The sequence below is a fragment of the Parasteatoda tepidariorum genome, chromosome 2 (genome assembly GCF_043381705.1).
Source record: "Parasteatoda tepidariorum isolate YZ-2023 chromosome 2, CAS_Ptep_4.0, whole genome shotgun sequence".
NCBI classification, from domain to species: Eukaryota; Metazoa; Arthropoda; class Arachnida; order Araneae; family Theridiidae; genus Parasteatoda; species Parasteatoda tepidariorum.
In genome coordinates this window covers 35,736,251-35,752,265 of record NC_092205.1, presented here as the reverse complement: position 1 = coordinate 35,752,265, position 16,015 = coordinate 35,736,251, and the positions used below count along the sequence as shown (strand labels likewise).

The 16,015-nt window shown below is 30.6% G+C and overlaps 2 protein-coding genes across 2 annotated transcripts in view; one reads left to right on the top strand and one right to left on the bottom strand.

Moving 5' to 3' along the window:
• The first annotated feature begins 919 nt into the window (after positions 1–919).
• Positions 920–10,325, top strand: LOC107442969 (uncharacterized). The gene is made up of 6 exons (XM_043042220.2): positions 920–1,052; positions 2,932–2,964; positions 5,487–5,654; positions 7,447–7,583; positions 9,107–9,157; positions 10,149–10,325. The coding sequence occupies exons 2-6, from the start codon at positions 2,958–2,960 to the stop codon at positions 10,251–10,253; spliced, it is 468 nt and encodes a 155-aa protein (XP_042898154.1). The 5' UTR covers positions 920–1,052; positions 2,932–2,957; the 3' UTR covers positions 10,254–10,325.
• A 1,701-nt stretch (positions 10,326–12,026) lies between these two features.
• LOC107442968 (receptor-type tyrosine-protein phosphatase mu) overlaps positions 12,027–16,015 on the bottom strand; it is a 73,010-nt gene continuing 69,021 nt past the window's right edge. The window contains exons 45-46 of the mRNA XM_043042206.2: positions 15,243–15,378; positions 12,027–13,845 (exon numbers count right to left, since the gene is read on the bottom strand). Coding sequence (XP_042898140.1) covers positions 13,738–13,845; positions 15,243–15,378 — 244 coding nt within the window. The 3' untranslated portion in view covers positions 12,027–13,737. The remainder of the gene's footprint in view (positions 13,846–15,242; positions 15,379–16,015) is intronic.

The following is a 16,015-nucleotide window of genomic DNA, read 5'->3' as shown; positions in this document are numbered from 1 at the left end:
CACTTTAAAGTGCGAAAAGATATTCTTTAAACTTTGTCTTTAGTAAAACATAACAGAAACAAGTCATATTTTGTTTTTCACCGAAAGAAAATTAAATACAGTTGGTTAGATTCATAGATATATTTACAATTTTGAATAATGTCATTTTAAAACTATAAAAGAGAAAAAAAAGCGTGATGTATTTTTAAGGTTCTTCTATTCTAAAAAAGTTATCCTAAGAAGATTGCATACTTATACTGTAACACATCAGACAATAAAAAATTATACTGTTTCGTGCTTCTAACAAATGTACCCGATTTATCAAAGTTATAAAAATAACTTAAAACTCTAAAATAAATATTTGCATTCTATCAAAACAACCACTTTATTATAAAACTTTAGAACAATCTTTTTACGTTGCCACTCAAAATTATCAATAAACTCTCGATAATATTCCATTAATGACATTTTTATCTAATGACGTCATAAATAATCGTTTGCATAAAGTTTAGTTCATAATAATCATATGTAATCGTTGCATACATAATCGTTTGGATTTTATATCTTTACATAACACATTCAGAAGAACAACAATCAATTTAAAAATATGTAATGCTATTTCTTAATAATGTCATTTTAAAACTATAAAAGATAAAAAGCATAACATAAAATTCTTCCAATCTAAGAAAGTTATCCTAAAAAGATTGCATATTCATACTGTACTAACACAAAAGGCAATAAAAACGATTTAGAAGGACAACAATCAATTTTTAAAAAAAAATGTGATTTGAGTTTTAATGGAATCTTATTCGAGACGTCACCTTGTTCTACTCGTGACGAGAATGTATTTATTTAAGAACAGCTTTATTTTCTAAAAAAAAAGTATTAATTTACATAAGGCCAGCACAAGCTCAATTTAAAAATCTATAAACACTGTTCTAAATACTTTTTATGATAAACAAAAAGACAAATTCTATTAAGATTTAAAGTTAAATTAGTAGAAATATATATTTGCATAATTTTATGTTATTTTAATTCGTGAATTTGAAGTATCAGGGATAGAAAATAACTGGGTGAGTCATGTGTAGTTACCCTTACAAGAACTATTTGTTATTCATTCTTTAAGAACCAATAGTATTAATATTATTTTTACTGGCGCGTAATATCTCATGAAGTTACTAAGGTAAATTCTGTTCTTGTACATAGTTCTCAATAAAGTATATAATTCTCAAATAAAGTATTCAATCAATAATAAAATTCTACTCAGATTCGCCAACATTAGCGATTTTTCGTCTACGGCACTGGAAGATAAAAACCTATGTTTCTAAATCTCTAAAAAACATCAGTTTATAAATAATTTAACTCCGAAATAAATCACTTCATTTGTTAACAAGACTGAACTTACATATTTTATACAGAGGAGGGTTGATTTTTAAGAAAATTAAGACCAAACGAATGAAAATTTCCAGAAAGCTAATTTATTTTCAGATTGTACATACGTTTCTCTTTTTTTTCAGTATCAAGTTTGTTTAAAAACTTATCACACCTTACAACTAGATTTAGAATACCCTCTTCATACTAACTTGCCGCCTGCTCCGTAAACCAGGAGATTACGGTCGTTTTCACGTATCGTATTTCATCGTTGTAGTGATTGCCGCCAAAATGATATCTGAAATATCGGTAAAGATGAAAATCGCTCAGCGCAAGGTCTGGGTTGTAGGGAGGGGTAGTCCAAAACTTCCCGACCAAAAGAGTCCCATAAAGCTGGGATATGAGCTACGGAGAGAGTCATTGTCATCATAGAAAAGCAAAATTCCCTGTCAGCATGGCAAGGAATTTCGCTACTTCACAAATCGCAACGTCACAAATGTGCCAGTGAATGTATGCAGCAAACAGAGTTTTTGCGGACTGAAAACTCATCACTGACCGTATTTCGTGCGTGGGAGGTAATTTGTTAAATTTGAGCATTTTTAAGACACAGAATTGAACCTACGCTTTACCTACACAGCTACAACTGAGGACAGTTGTCCCAAAGGAATAACGGGACACGACACAAGCGCTCGTTGCGACGCTCGCGTTACCTAATAGTAAACACAACAAAACGGCCCTTAATTAAAAAAGCAACCCTCGTACAAGTCTTATTCTTGCATATCTTAGACATACCTTAGTCTACACTGTGCGCTAAAATATAATACTCATACCAGACAAGTCAAGTGAGAAATAGCGTTTTAAAGTCTTATGTCACGTATTCAATTTGAAAGTCGTTGTTCCTGTAGAATCTCATATAATCAAGTTTGAACATCAGATTTAAAAATTCTGACTCCCTGAATGCCGATAATTTTCACAGGATCTTTTGTCAGAGTATGTCACCCAATCAAAGATCTGCATGTTGCTTAGCCTTTAATACGAATGAATACGCCACAACCATAGCTCAATTTAAATAGTTAATGGTTACATTTAATCATTGTCAAATCTTTCACTACTAACAAATTATAGATAAGTTGAATTTTCCTATATAGTGTCACAGACCATGTAGAATGCATTAGATGACGCATTACGCGATGGTAATGCGTCTTCAAAATAATGCACAATTACTTGTTCTAATTTTTTAGTTTTTCAAGACAAAACATCACCCAACACAGATAAAGACTGATTTGTCTAAGATTGCGTAGATACATCTTACTTCGGGGTCTGGAGATGCTTGTTTGGTCAATCGTGTTTTTTATATGTATGAAGTAAGTTGCAGCAAATCAAACCATCGTCAAACATAAGCAATAAATTAGTGGTCCTAAACTAAGTTATCACACAATACCGTACATTGATACATTGATTACTCTGTCATTAGAATCACATAGCATATTTCTTTAATTTAATTGCCATTATTCTGGTTAGATATTTGAACTTGTATCTTTGGAATTGGAAATAGCTTGCACATTGCAATTATTTTTTCAGGTTGAATAGTTTAACAGAGGCAGAAGATGACAGGTAAATAAAGTTAAATTTAAATATTTGTGAGCGCATATGTACCTCGAGTATATTTGTTTAAAATCTTGTAAAAACTGAAGTAAAAAAGATAATATATCGCTCATGGGCTGCAATAATGGCACAACTCAAAAAACATGCGTTTTGGACTAAGAACAGGTGTAAATATGAAAATGCACATTCTTTTCAGCAGCAATGCTAGCACAACTCGTAATTTAACTTAAAGGTAATCTTCGTTTAACCAAACGAAAGCATTTCTTATGCATTTTCCTTAGGAATGAAAACTTAAACCCACTTATCTCAAAACATGATTTTTTGAGTTGTGCCGCTATTGCAGCCCATGTGCGATATGTTGTAAATTAATATTTAAGTGAAAGGAAACAAATGACAGCAATTTTAAGGTTGGAAGGAGTAAATGAAGGATTAGAGTCATCGAAAACAAGCTAATTTATCTTGTGAGAGTGGAATTCGCTCACGTTGCATTAAGAACAGCTTCTAGGCTTTTTCCTCATGTAAATGTTCATCAGATAATTTTAATATTCGTTTTTGCTCGTTATAAGATTAATTACGCTCAGTCAAAGTTAGAAAAAGTTTTTGACTTTTGTCATTTAAACAATAATTTTCGACCCTCAATGCACCCTGTACAGTGTACAGTGCGCAAAAAAAGAAGCAAACCACCTTGAATAACTTAGTGTTCGGATCGTCATGTTCTAAGACTCAATCATAATGAATTGAGGGAGTGACCTCAAATATGCTGATTAATTAGACTAGACGATATTTAAAAAATAAGACATTTTTAAATTTCTATTTCACAGGAACTATTGAACTGATTTTGCTCAAGTTTTGTACTTTACCATGCTAAACTATATTTTTTAAAATGGTGTAAAAAATTATGATTTTACAATTCAAATTTTTCAAATAACATTAAAGAAAGTAATAAAAAATAATAAATATTTACTGAAAGTTATATTTTGCACGAAATTATCTTTAGATCAGCTAATTTTATAATTATGATTATAATCATAATTTATAATTATGAAATTTTCAATTGGTTCTATAAATTTTCGAGATATAACGAAATACGCGAAAAATAAAATTTATATTAAGAGGTTCATACTTTGGGACGCTCTCCTGACCATACTATAAAGACCATATATCCCAGGTTACTCTCAATATATTGGGGGTTAAAAATCTGAATCCGTCGAAGGAAAGGCATGTTTTTTGTCATGGATAGTACGTTTTTGTGTCTGATTTCGTAACTTAAAATTATCGCATGCAGATATTAATTAGCCAATTAATAGCTACCACTAAGAATATTTTACGTCAGCACTGTGGTCGGTGTAAACTGGGTGCGGGATTCGTAGCGACCAGCCATCACTAGGACTCGAACTCAGCTCACCTCATTGGAAAACGAGCGCTCTATCCCCTGCGCCACCACGACTCTAATTAGCGTATTTATAGTCACCCCTTCGAAGCTTTAAGGTTGAGTCCTAAAACGTGAAAATCCGATCATTAGATTAAAATTCCTTCTTTTTCTGCACACTCTACATCTTTTTCTACAATGTGAGCGTGTTTTAATTATTCCTCGTTTTCTTGCATCAAGCTTTTAATTGTGAGAGACGTATTAAACAGTTATCGCTCTCAAATGTGTCACTGCAAAAGGTGATCCTCATCACAAATTGATTGCGAATTGACACTAATTCATACCTACTCAAATTAGTGACAGTCAAAGAGATGACATACGATCGACTTTCTGACAGATGCCGTTCCCAGAACTTGATTTCTATTAGAATCTTTGACATTTACTTAACAACCGTGACTTGCATCTGTCAGTGACGATAACTAGAAGAAAAAAATTTTGAATTGAGAAGTATTTAAAAGTTTTACCAGTTTTACCATAATAAAGACATTTTAGTTTAATTTTCGGGAGCTTACTTCCGGTTTCGGTTTCATCAGCTTACGAAAAAACAATTATAACTTTATTTCTTAAAATTAGAGTTCAAAAATTTAAAGAATTTTGAAAGCTAGTGAACTAAAGTTCAAATATGGTTAATAAAAGTTGTCCATTTTAACTCAGTTGGATGCATTAAATATCAAAGATTATTTTCCTTACAGATGTTGTCTATCCCTATCAAAAATCGAGATAATAATTCTTCGCAAACGTAATTCTATGTTTCTACGTAATTCTATCAAGTTTTAATTTTAAAAATTAGTGTCAAACATTTGTTGTTTAGCAATTGCTAAGCATTAAGTACCTAAGCTGAATGTAAGTTTTTGTTGATGTTATTATTTAGAGCAGGGAAATGAAATTTCAATAAGATGTGGGTTCATACTTAACTTAGTTCTACTTAACTTAAACTTATCCCATAGACCAATCGAACCCATTAATAGATGAGATTTATTTGAATTATTACGATTGATAAGAAATTGATAAATAAAAAATCTGTTTAAAATAAAAATGGGATTGTTTTATCATGTTTTTCTTAGTTTGGTAACTGAACAAACATTTTCCTAAATCTTTCCAGAATTATTGAAGTCAGTATTTTATATGCTCTATTGTTCCATCTCCAAATGTGAAGAAATGCAACCCTCTCCACCCCCTCCACCATCTGAAGACTCGAACTTCAAAATTATTCTTGAACTGGTACTAGATAAAATGAATAATTTTCCTTGGAATGTACCCGAGATGATGGGTAAAGTGCTCTAATTTTTTATATGTAACCTTATTTTAAATATTTATTAATGCAAACTGTTAGCTTATTGATTCAGAGAAAAGAAGAAAAAAATAGAAATTTTTCTCACAGCTATAAGTCAATTTATTCATCGAAAACTAATGCATCAATCTTATTAAAATTTTGTTCACTTCTTCAAGGGAACATGGACTAAATATTAAATGAATTTTTACAAAGCAGAATATGGTTCTAATTTTACCAAAATCCGTAATTTTTTTCACTACAACAATTTAAATTTTATTTTTTTTAAAAACACAATGTTTTAATTATAAGCTAGTCATTTATATTTATTTTATTCATCAGTTTCAGATCTCAAATCACTTATAGTTTGTATGCATAAAAGCAGTATTAAAACTTCAATAAACAAGTAAGCTTACTCACCAATGCTCTATTCAAATTCTTATATCAGGTTAAAAACGACAAAGATTAATCTTCACGTTGTTTACCATCGGCCATCTAGTTGCACAAACGTAAAATACTATATCCTGGTCAATATTAACACAATTTAATTCCGAATTTCACTTTGGTATAGTTTATTTTGTAACTATATGCATTTATACACTCATACTCACTATTTATTTTCACTATTTTCAATAAAAATCCAATTTTTTACGGAAGCACAACAAAAACGCGTCATTCGTCTTCGACGGCCTGTTGCCGTCACACGCAGACTGCAAAAAGATCACATTCATCAAAGATCATGAGATTGAGCACACAAGACACATATCACTAATGATAATATTACAGCATGAAATTCTTCTAAGAAATCGCAAGCTCCATAGTGATCCGATTAAACGCTATTGATTTCAGTTATTTGCAAATGACGAATTAAATTTAGAATCATGTAGGAAAAAAACAAAGCCAAGAAGTCTAATAGTCTGGGTCCCGCAGTGGACTGATCGTAAGGACACGGTTCCCAGTAGAACACCGAAGGCAAGCATCACTGGCAGCTGTCAGTAAGCGGGTGGGTGACCAAATTGATCAGCCTGCATAGGGTGTGCAGTATCGGTCCTCGTTAAACTGTTTTACCGTAAAGTGCTCGACTTCATACGCAGGTCGTCGGGGCTCCAAAGCAGGGGAGCCATCCCCTCAGAAGAGGATCAAAATTGAGACGGCATGTCTTCGGATTATCCAAAGGGATGTTTCCCAGACAGTCGCCAATAGCCCAGTGTACAGCTCTAGTGTGACGGAAATAATGTACCTACATACCTCCAAACAGTCTGGCACGTTATAAATGCTAGCAAGTCCCTCCCTGGCAGAGCGGTATCGAGCCAAACGCTGGATTAAGCGTGAAGGTGGCGGGTTCGAATCCCGCCGTAACTCTAAATGTATTCTTTGTGATATCCCTCAACTTGACAAAGGTTTATAAGACTTAATTGAGCACACAAGCCTGCAAATGTATGTTGTACTAATAAATGAAAATGAAATACTAGAGATACTCAAGATTTTTCAATATGTCAATAACTAGAATATTTTCAAAAATTCTAGAAACTTGAAATTAATTTAAGATTTTAAAAAAAATATTTGTTTTATTTTCGAAAAAATGAAATATAATATAATCGTGCTGATGTTTTGTTGATATGCTCAAGTCAGTAAAGAATAAACATAAGATTTATAAAAGTAAATAAGTGAAAGATGATTTATTTCAATTAGAAGTAGCCTGATCTCTCTATACACCAAGATTTTACCTTTCCTTTTTTCAGAAAATATTTATTAGAGTTAATATTAAATAACTTTTTTTACTTTTTTTTAGCTTTTTCTGGATACTATATCAAGAACTTTTGCTGCAAGTTGTTACTTGGAAGACCCTGCGCAACGCCGCCAATTCCTGATGAAATCCCCAATTCTGATCCAAAGAGTGATACGACATTTTACTTTTATTATTTGCAAGTAATAAAGAATATCAATAGTACTACTGGCACTGCCGAATATTAAATTTACTTTAGAATTAATTTTTATAAGCTATTAAATTATCTGTTTTTGCATGTACAAGTTGCATTTGGTTCCACTTTAGTATCATGCAGCAATGTTAATGGTGAAGAGCTATATTAAAAACTAGCTTTTTCATAATCTTTATGTACTATAAAGACCATAAAAATCTGCACAAAAAGTATTATAAGAAATTAGTCTGTAAATTTTCTATTAAAAATTACTGTCCCTTAAAACTACGGAAAATTACTGTAAAATTGTATCACAGTCTGTAAGAAGAAGAGATTTTAATAACCACTAACAAATACGAAAAACTTAAGCACTTAAATTATTGCAGACCATATCTTAAGTTCTGAAATAAGGCACAAAAACATACTTTCTCTGAATAAAGATTGCATTTTTTGACAACTTTGAAATCTAGGATCTCAAAAAGAAATTACTGTTCCTTAGAACTACAGAAAATTTCGGTAAAATTGCATCTCAGTCTGTTAAAAGAATAATTTTTTCAGTAAACAGATTTTGATAACGAATAACAAACACGAAAAACTTAAATATCAAAGTAACAACAAATAGAACATTTTGGTAATATATTTTATCTTTTCCCGCGAAGACGAATTTCTCCTTTCTCTTGTTAGGGCTATATCTTAATGATTCGAAGACCTAACCTTAAATATGCCAATTAATTAGTGCAGACAATATTTTAAGTTACGAAATAAGGCACAAAAGCATACTTTCTCGGAATAAACATTGCATTTTTTTTTGACAACTTTGAACTCTAGGCTCTCAAAATATAGGGAATGGATGCAATCCAGAAAATTGTATCCCAATTATTTAGATTGGAGAGTGGTAGAAAGTTTAAATGTTAAGTTTAATGATTTTACTTTTTAAGTTAATCGAAAAGTTCTTACATGTATTTGTCAAACTCGTTTATCCAAAAATAAATCTATGCAAAAGATATTTTATTAATTTTCTTCTTATTTTTTTTTTGTTATTTTACTTAATAATAGTCGAAAATTTTTTGAATAGTAAGTTATACAAATTTCAACATTATTTAAGAGAATGTAATTTTAAATGGTAAAATACTTCTTGAATTCGGTTGAATACTTCTTGAAAAACCAAATTTAAAGCTTAAGATTTTAATAAAATTTAATAACTCAGAAACTATTCTTCGATTTCATTCAAATTTGATATTTTTGATTTTAAAATTACATTCTTTAAAATGATGTAAAAATTCGTGTACCTAGACTTCAAAATTCTTTTCAAGTGTTATTAAGTACTATTAAGAAGTGTAGTTTATTATTAATTAAAATACAGCTATATAAATTTTTATACATAATTATATTTATTAATTTTTATCCACAATTTTTTATATAATTATATGAAGTATTGTATAAAATTTTAAATCATACTTATTTTTAAAGCAAAGCATGTTTATTTTTAGTAACACACAGATATTTAGTTGCATGAAACTTACTAAATTTCAGGTTACAATGTTTATTGGATCAGTTCTAATTTTGGTTGCTGTTCTTAGCAAGGTTGGTTATTTAAATATTTTGATATTTAAAGTGGATTTTATATGCTCGACACACAAAATTTCTAGTGATTTGAATTCTTCTTAATAATGATTTTTATTGAGTTAGACTTGTCGATAGGTCTATATTGAAGAAATTGAACTGACATGTATACTGAATATGCATACACTACCAATTGTTGATGCCATATTTAAAAATGTAATCCCTAGAAAAATGCACATAATTTTAATATTACATAGTAATGTCCTTAATTATCACTAATATTTAAATTTATGAAACAGCAATTTAAGCAATTCCACTCCTTCTAGAGTTTAATAAAAGAAATGTCGAAATTGTTATAAGCTGTTCACTTTTAAAACATTTACTAGAGATCATACTTACTGTAACTTAATACTAATTTTCGATACCGGTAAAAAATTACTCTTTCTTTTCTCAAGCGATATTTTTATAAAACTGTTACCCAGTGCAACACTAAGCCAATGCGAAGTATAGGTATGTAGTGAGTATAGTGGGTGTGATGGCGCTTCCCATTCTTGTGCGTCTTTACATGGTTTCGAGTTTTGGTATCATATAAATGATCTAACCTGAAATGGATTGCTTATGCAAACTCACTCGTATTAAATTCGTTCGTGCTTAAATATTAAGGGATGATCTGTCAAGAGTTTTGCAGGGTTTTACCTGAAAGAAATTTTTATTCGATATTATGTCTGCTTGATGTTTTGCTCAGTGAAATTTTATGGATACACTTAATAATAATTTCTTTAATAAATCGTACTACTTCATGTTGTTCGGTTCTGAGCGAATCTTCATTAGCTCGACTTTACATTCACTTTAAATACTCGCGTATAAAATGGTTAATCAGTTGCATACAGATCGAGGTGCACTTCTCTTACCCTTCTTTATTGTCCTGAATACCGATGACGTTGTTGTATTTAGGACTCTATAACATATTTACATAACTAATAATTTTAACTTAGCTTTTCGTATCTTTTAGATAGCAATTGCAAGAAGGCCACGAACTAGATCCAGACTCACATCAACAAAACCTAAGGTGGACCATGAAGAAAACACTGAAGAATTATCACCGGCATCTCGTTAAATTCTCTTTCTCGTTTACAGCAGCTTTATAGCACAATTCTATTAGATTTTAAACAATAAAATTTCAAATAAATTTTTTTTTATTATGTTTAGTTACTAATTTAAATTAGTTACTAATTCAAAAGCCGACCGGCCTAGGGAACTGTCCTTGCATCAGAAAGGTCCTGGGTTCGAATCCCGAGCAAGGCCTGGATGCTTCTTTCTCTCTCTGTGTGTTCTATGTCCTTTCTCCTTTGTGTGTGAATGTGACTTGCCCTATAAACGGGTTGTGGTTGTGTGAATGGAGTGGCAGAAATCGAATTCCTGGCCATAGATGGCGCCACTGAAAAACAGGAACAATCGCACCCCCACTTCCTGAACAGGCATACGACAAAAAAAAACTAATTTAAATGTAATTTTTATTTATAATTTTCGATACTTTAAAATGAGTTTAATTATAATATCATGCATTTGTTTTTAAAAGACTAACAGAACTCAGAACTGATCAGCAGCACCAAAAATTGATTGGAGAGCTGAAGGTAGTGAGTTCAATTCTGGCAGCCGACAAAACAACAGGCCTGTATACGCAGAAAGGTGAACGCTAAATCTGCCGTGGCTGAAAGTATTCACGTTTGTGAAGATGTTGATGTTTGGAGAGAAAAGGGCACCGGCTCAGGAGCTGTCTACTTTGTCTGACCAGGATCAAAATTGTGTGGCATTCCTTCGATGGCCATTAAAAGATAGAACCCTGGAATGGGGCTAGGTGCTTGGTCCTGGTTGGATGATGATGATGCAGACAACTTTAATTATCATACCATGTAAATTCGGTGCAAACTTAACCCCTTCCTTCTTGCTCCCGTGAAAATGACGGGCTGGAGTGTTCGGTAGTAACGTGCCAGTAAGAATAAAACTAATTCATTTCTTTTGCCCGAAAAACTTTATATTTCTCATTTTACACACCAGATGGCAGTACCAGGATATTTTTAAGGTAATTGTAGATAGTTTATTTTAAACTAAACGACAGCACTAATCAAACACGTAATACAAATACAAAAGCCAAAAAATAGGCACTTTTATGACCGTTTTATTGAGAATTAACCGATCGTTAAGGGGTTAATACGGTGCCGTGTTGAGCTACACTATCAGGCAAATTATACCCTTTCAAGTTTAATGACACTCTTCTATGGTTCAAATGGAGCGGATGTATTTTTGAACTCAGTACCTTATTATTGTAGAAAGTTTGCACAATATTATGATTCCAGATACCGATATTAGAATTTGACGTTAAACGTATTTTTCAGGCAGCAAACATGAGCACATTAATTCTTCTTATAGATGTCAATTTTGAAAGATTGATTGTTTTCCTGTTATTGTAGGTAATATTTAAATTTTCCAACGTCTGGATTTTTGAACAGGAAAAAGTATCTTGAAAATTCCTAGACAATGTGATTAAAATGAAGAAAATTTTTTTTAGGTGCTTTGCCTATTATTAAACAGTTTACATATACTTATGCAGATGTGATTGTTTCCGTTCTTGGAGTTGAAAAACCATAATAGAAACATTAAAAAACAATTGAAATTTTTGAACATTGAATATAGTTGAATTGAATTTTAAACATTGAATATAGTTGAAAACCCATTAAAAAGCATTTTGACGCATATCATAGAAAACGATGCAGTATATTTTTTCGACGTTGAAAATGTCATTAAATTTTCATGTTAAATGTTTATTTTCTTTTTTAAGCATTTCACGTGCTTTATAATAAAGCAGAGAACGTATTGAATGAACCAGATATATATTTCAGAAAATAGCAATTTATTGGTCAATACATACACTTTGTTCTTTCTTTAATATGCTCTGCCTTCTATTTCAAAATCAATTTCACACATTTTGCATAAATCTTAGAAGACTTTTACAGTTTTCGATAACTTTTTTATCTCTACACCATCCTTGAATCAATAAAAAAGGCTTATTTTTTATTCTACAATTTAATTATTGCGATTCTTTGTTTGCTCTATTATGGGATAAAGATCAGAAGAATTTCCTAACTATTTTAAAACAGCTTTTTTTTTTGAAGAAAAATACCTTTATTTTGTTTCTTTTATATTAGAATAATGGCAAGGAGGTGTCACATTTTTAAATAAATTTTATCTTTAAATGAAAACCACTTGCAAAACACGGGATTCATTCCTTTTAAAATAAATTTTGTTCTGGTGGCTGCTTATCATTCCTCGAAAAGGAATGAAAGGTCTCACGACATTGCCAAAAAATTTTATCCAATTCATTAGACAATTAAAAACCATTATGTTAGATATAATTAATGTACTTTTTGTTGTACTTAAAAGCACAATGAAAATTTTTTAACTTTTAATTTAAGATAATCAGTATCACTACTTCTATAAGTTTCAAAAAGAAATGTTTTATGTCCAATATGTATCTACGTACATAAAGATGAACTCATAATTGTTTGTAACTTAACAAAATAGTAAATGTAAAATAAATCAAAGCGATGCGTTAATAAATATTTTATTAATAGCTATGTATGAATAATTTTTTTAAAAATTATAGTATGTTAATATTCTAGGTGAAAAAAGTAGACTCCAAAAACAATGCCTAAAAGATTGCTCATTTTGGTATGAAACAGTTTAAAATGCATTTAAAAAAAGATAACTGATCTACTTTTAATGTTTATTATTTTCAGGTCCTATTTCATCGGGGATTCAGAGTAGTTCAGAATATAAGATATTACTCAAATATTTTAAAAATCTCGAGTTAACACATTGAAATATTAGATTCATGGCAGTGATTTTTTTTAAATTGACATTCTAGCGAATTTACTAGCCAGCTAGGGAAAATCGCCATTTAATTTCATTAATTTAATCAAATGAACTAGCTCAACTTTCAACTCAGCTTTTATTAGATAAGCTCACGACGTACCAATATGGAATATATAGATACTGAATTAAATTTAAATGAGTCCTTAATAACAATTCAATAAATAATGAATATAAGTATCGAATCATCGAAAATAACACCGGATATTGCCCCAAACATTGAACAAAAAATTAAACAAATTGAAAAATTGAACAGTTTCACACTAATCGCGAAAATGAAGCTCACGACATTTTAGCTCTCTCAGCTAGATTTTGGAAAATATCCGTTAAGCACTTGCACAGAGATCGCAATAATCCGAGACATTGAAGCCAACTCTAATTGTGAACCCAACCAATTTCTTTAAATAAAAGCTTGACATTGCATGAATTGTAAACATTTTCTAGAATAGAAGACTGACAAAGCAACAATAAAACAAAACAAAAAAATACATCCATTATAAATGAAGCAACGTAACATAATCTCTCATATAAATATGGTGCAATTGTAAAGAACTCTCTTCACCGGTTTCGTTTTAAGTTCGTAAATTCAATACAAAGTAGTTGAAAAAAACTTTTTTTTAAATCCATTGCTTTCATATAACTTTTTCTCTAACACTGGTTTCAGAGTTTTACTATATTTTAAACGAAAGTTTTTTGGTTGCTGGTGAAAACTCTTCGTTTTGAAGCAATAAAGGCTCCGCCATTTCTTGAGCTATTTCAAACAATAAACGGAACTGATCCTGAAATAATAATGAAAAAGTATAAATATATTAAATAATTTTTAATATGCTTAAAGGAGTTGGTATTTTGCAATCACCGCTCTTAATATACAGGGTGCTTTATGGCGCATATTTTAAGAATCCTTGTTAAAAATAAAATTATAAAAAGTATGCACATTAAGGGTTGCGAATTAATAAAGTTGAGTAAAAACAAAAACGCTGTAAAAATCTGTCAATATACATCGGAGGTATGCGGGACTGAAATCATTAAAACCTGTTTGATTGCCAGAAAAACCCATTGAAGAGTTGAAAACATAACTAGAATTCTCTCGAAGTCTCTTCAGTAATTAAAACAGGTTTTAATGCTTTTATTTTTTCCTCGCATAAATGATAACTTACAATTCTGTTATAACTAGTTTTTCCACTTGATATTTGACAAGGATTCTTAAACTTCATATTAATGGCGGTTATTACAGAAAATTTCGATTCTTGTTAAAATTCAAAACCATACACATAAGAAATAACAAACTAATATTTAAGTGAAAAAATTAGTATATTATAATAAGATTCTGACCAATCATTGTCAAGATTATTCATAATAAAGATTGTATTCAAATAGTTTATCGGACAAAGAAGATGAAACGCGTTCACGTTTTTTTTCTTCCTTCCGGTAACCTCGGTTAAGGGTCACCAGTCGAAAAAACTGAATTTTATTATTTTTAGTCCATCTTTTCTCTGGTTAACTTTATAAATATTTCGTCAAATGTTGATAACCTCTCATAATTATTAGATTGAGACTCCTAATTAATGGGATTTTAAAACTTCATTTTTTACAAGGATACTAAAACTATATGTAAAGGGTAGTAATTGTCGAACATTTTTAACACAAACATATTAATTAGGTAATTGAAGAGCAAAATGGAAGACCACTTACTGCGACAATAAGATGAATTTTTAAAAAAGAGTTAAAAACGGTATAAAACATGAGAAAACTGTTTACATAACTTTTTTTAAGAAAATGGTAGGCCTGGAGCAACGTAATAAATTATAAGTCAAGTTTGCAAATTGTTAAAAAAAATTATGATGATGATTTCGAGGGAAGCCAGCTTGGTTTCCATGTTAAAAATAGTATATTTCTGCGTATTGTGCTACCATCTAACGGAAATTTAGGAAAATGTAAAGTACCTATCTAGAAACAATATCGAGGAACTTTTTAGTATATAAATGCCCCTTTTGAAAAATTATAGCTTATAACTACTGTCTCAAACTCAACATACATACACAAGGAAAGTACTGATATTTTGTGATACGTTTCCAGTATTTATACCACAGTGAACTATCTTAATAGATCTTGATTTATACTATCGATATCAAGCTAAACGAGACGAAATAAATGAAAAACTTAAAGATGTGCTTACTGAATTAGGTATGAATTCTGATCTATTCGTTCTTATGCTTCTCACAACATGAAAGGCGTCAAGAGCTCCTTCATTTTTAATTTGTTCACAAACAAAGATAGATGCTATAAATAATCCGCTCCTTGTGGCTCCATCCCTGCAAACAAATCACTCTTATTATGCATATGCATGGATTGCATCAGTTGTAAGGAAGACGTTCTTAAATTGAGAAGCTTTATTAATTCAATCTCAGGTAGGTATGAGTATTATTTGTCGCTCATTAGTTTGTATTAGAGAACGGTTAATACTTTTGAAAGCAAGATAAAGCTAATAAATTTATTTTTGACTACCAGTTATAATTTCTATATACAGTTCTATGAGAAACAGAAAACCTGCATTTTAAACAAACTCGCTGAAAAGCATAAGTAATACTTTTTAAGAGACCTCCATATTTAGAAAAATTTAGATCGTACAATATTTCGAAACCAAATATAATCAAAGCTATGTAGAACAAGACCGAAATTTTTCAATGGATAAGTTTTACACCGTCCGAAAATACGGTTTAATGTTAAACCCTAATGTCGTGTAAATTTGCCTTAACCTTAATAAAACTAAACTGAATTGATTTTCCATTCAAGTTTAACCACAGTATGAAGTAAATAAGTTTGAAAGGGCTTAATTTACATGATACGATTAATATTACGTTAAGAAGGCATATGAGCGTCTTTAGAAATATGCAATCATCATTTTTCTTTTACTTAGCTGGGGAGATAAATATAGGTTTTTGGCTTTTT

Coding starts and splice junctions, on each gene's coding strand:
- LOC107442969 (XM_043042220.2), top strand. Junction 5,655..7,446: donor GAATGTACCCGAGATGATGG/GTAAAGTGCTCT, acceptor ACTTTTTTTTAG/CTTTTTCTGGATACTATATC. Junction 9,158..10,148: donor TGGTTGCTGTTCTTAGCAAG/GTTGGTTATTTA, acceptor CGTATCTTTTAG/ATAGCAATTGCAAGAAGGCC.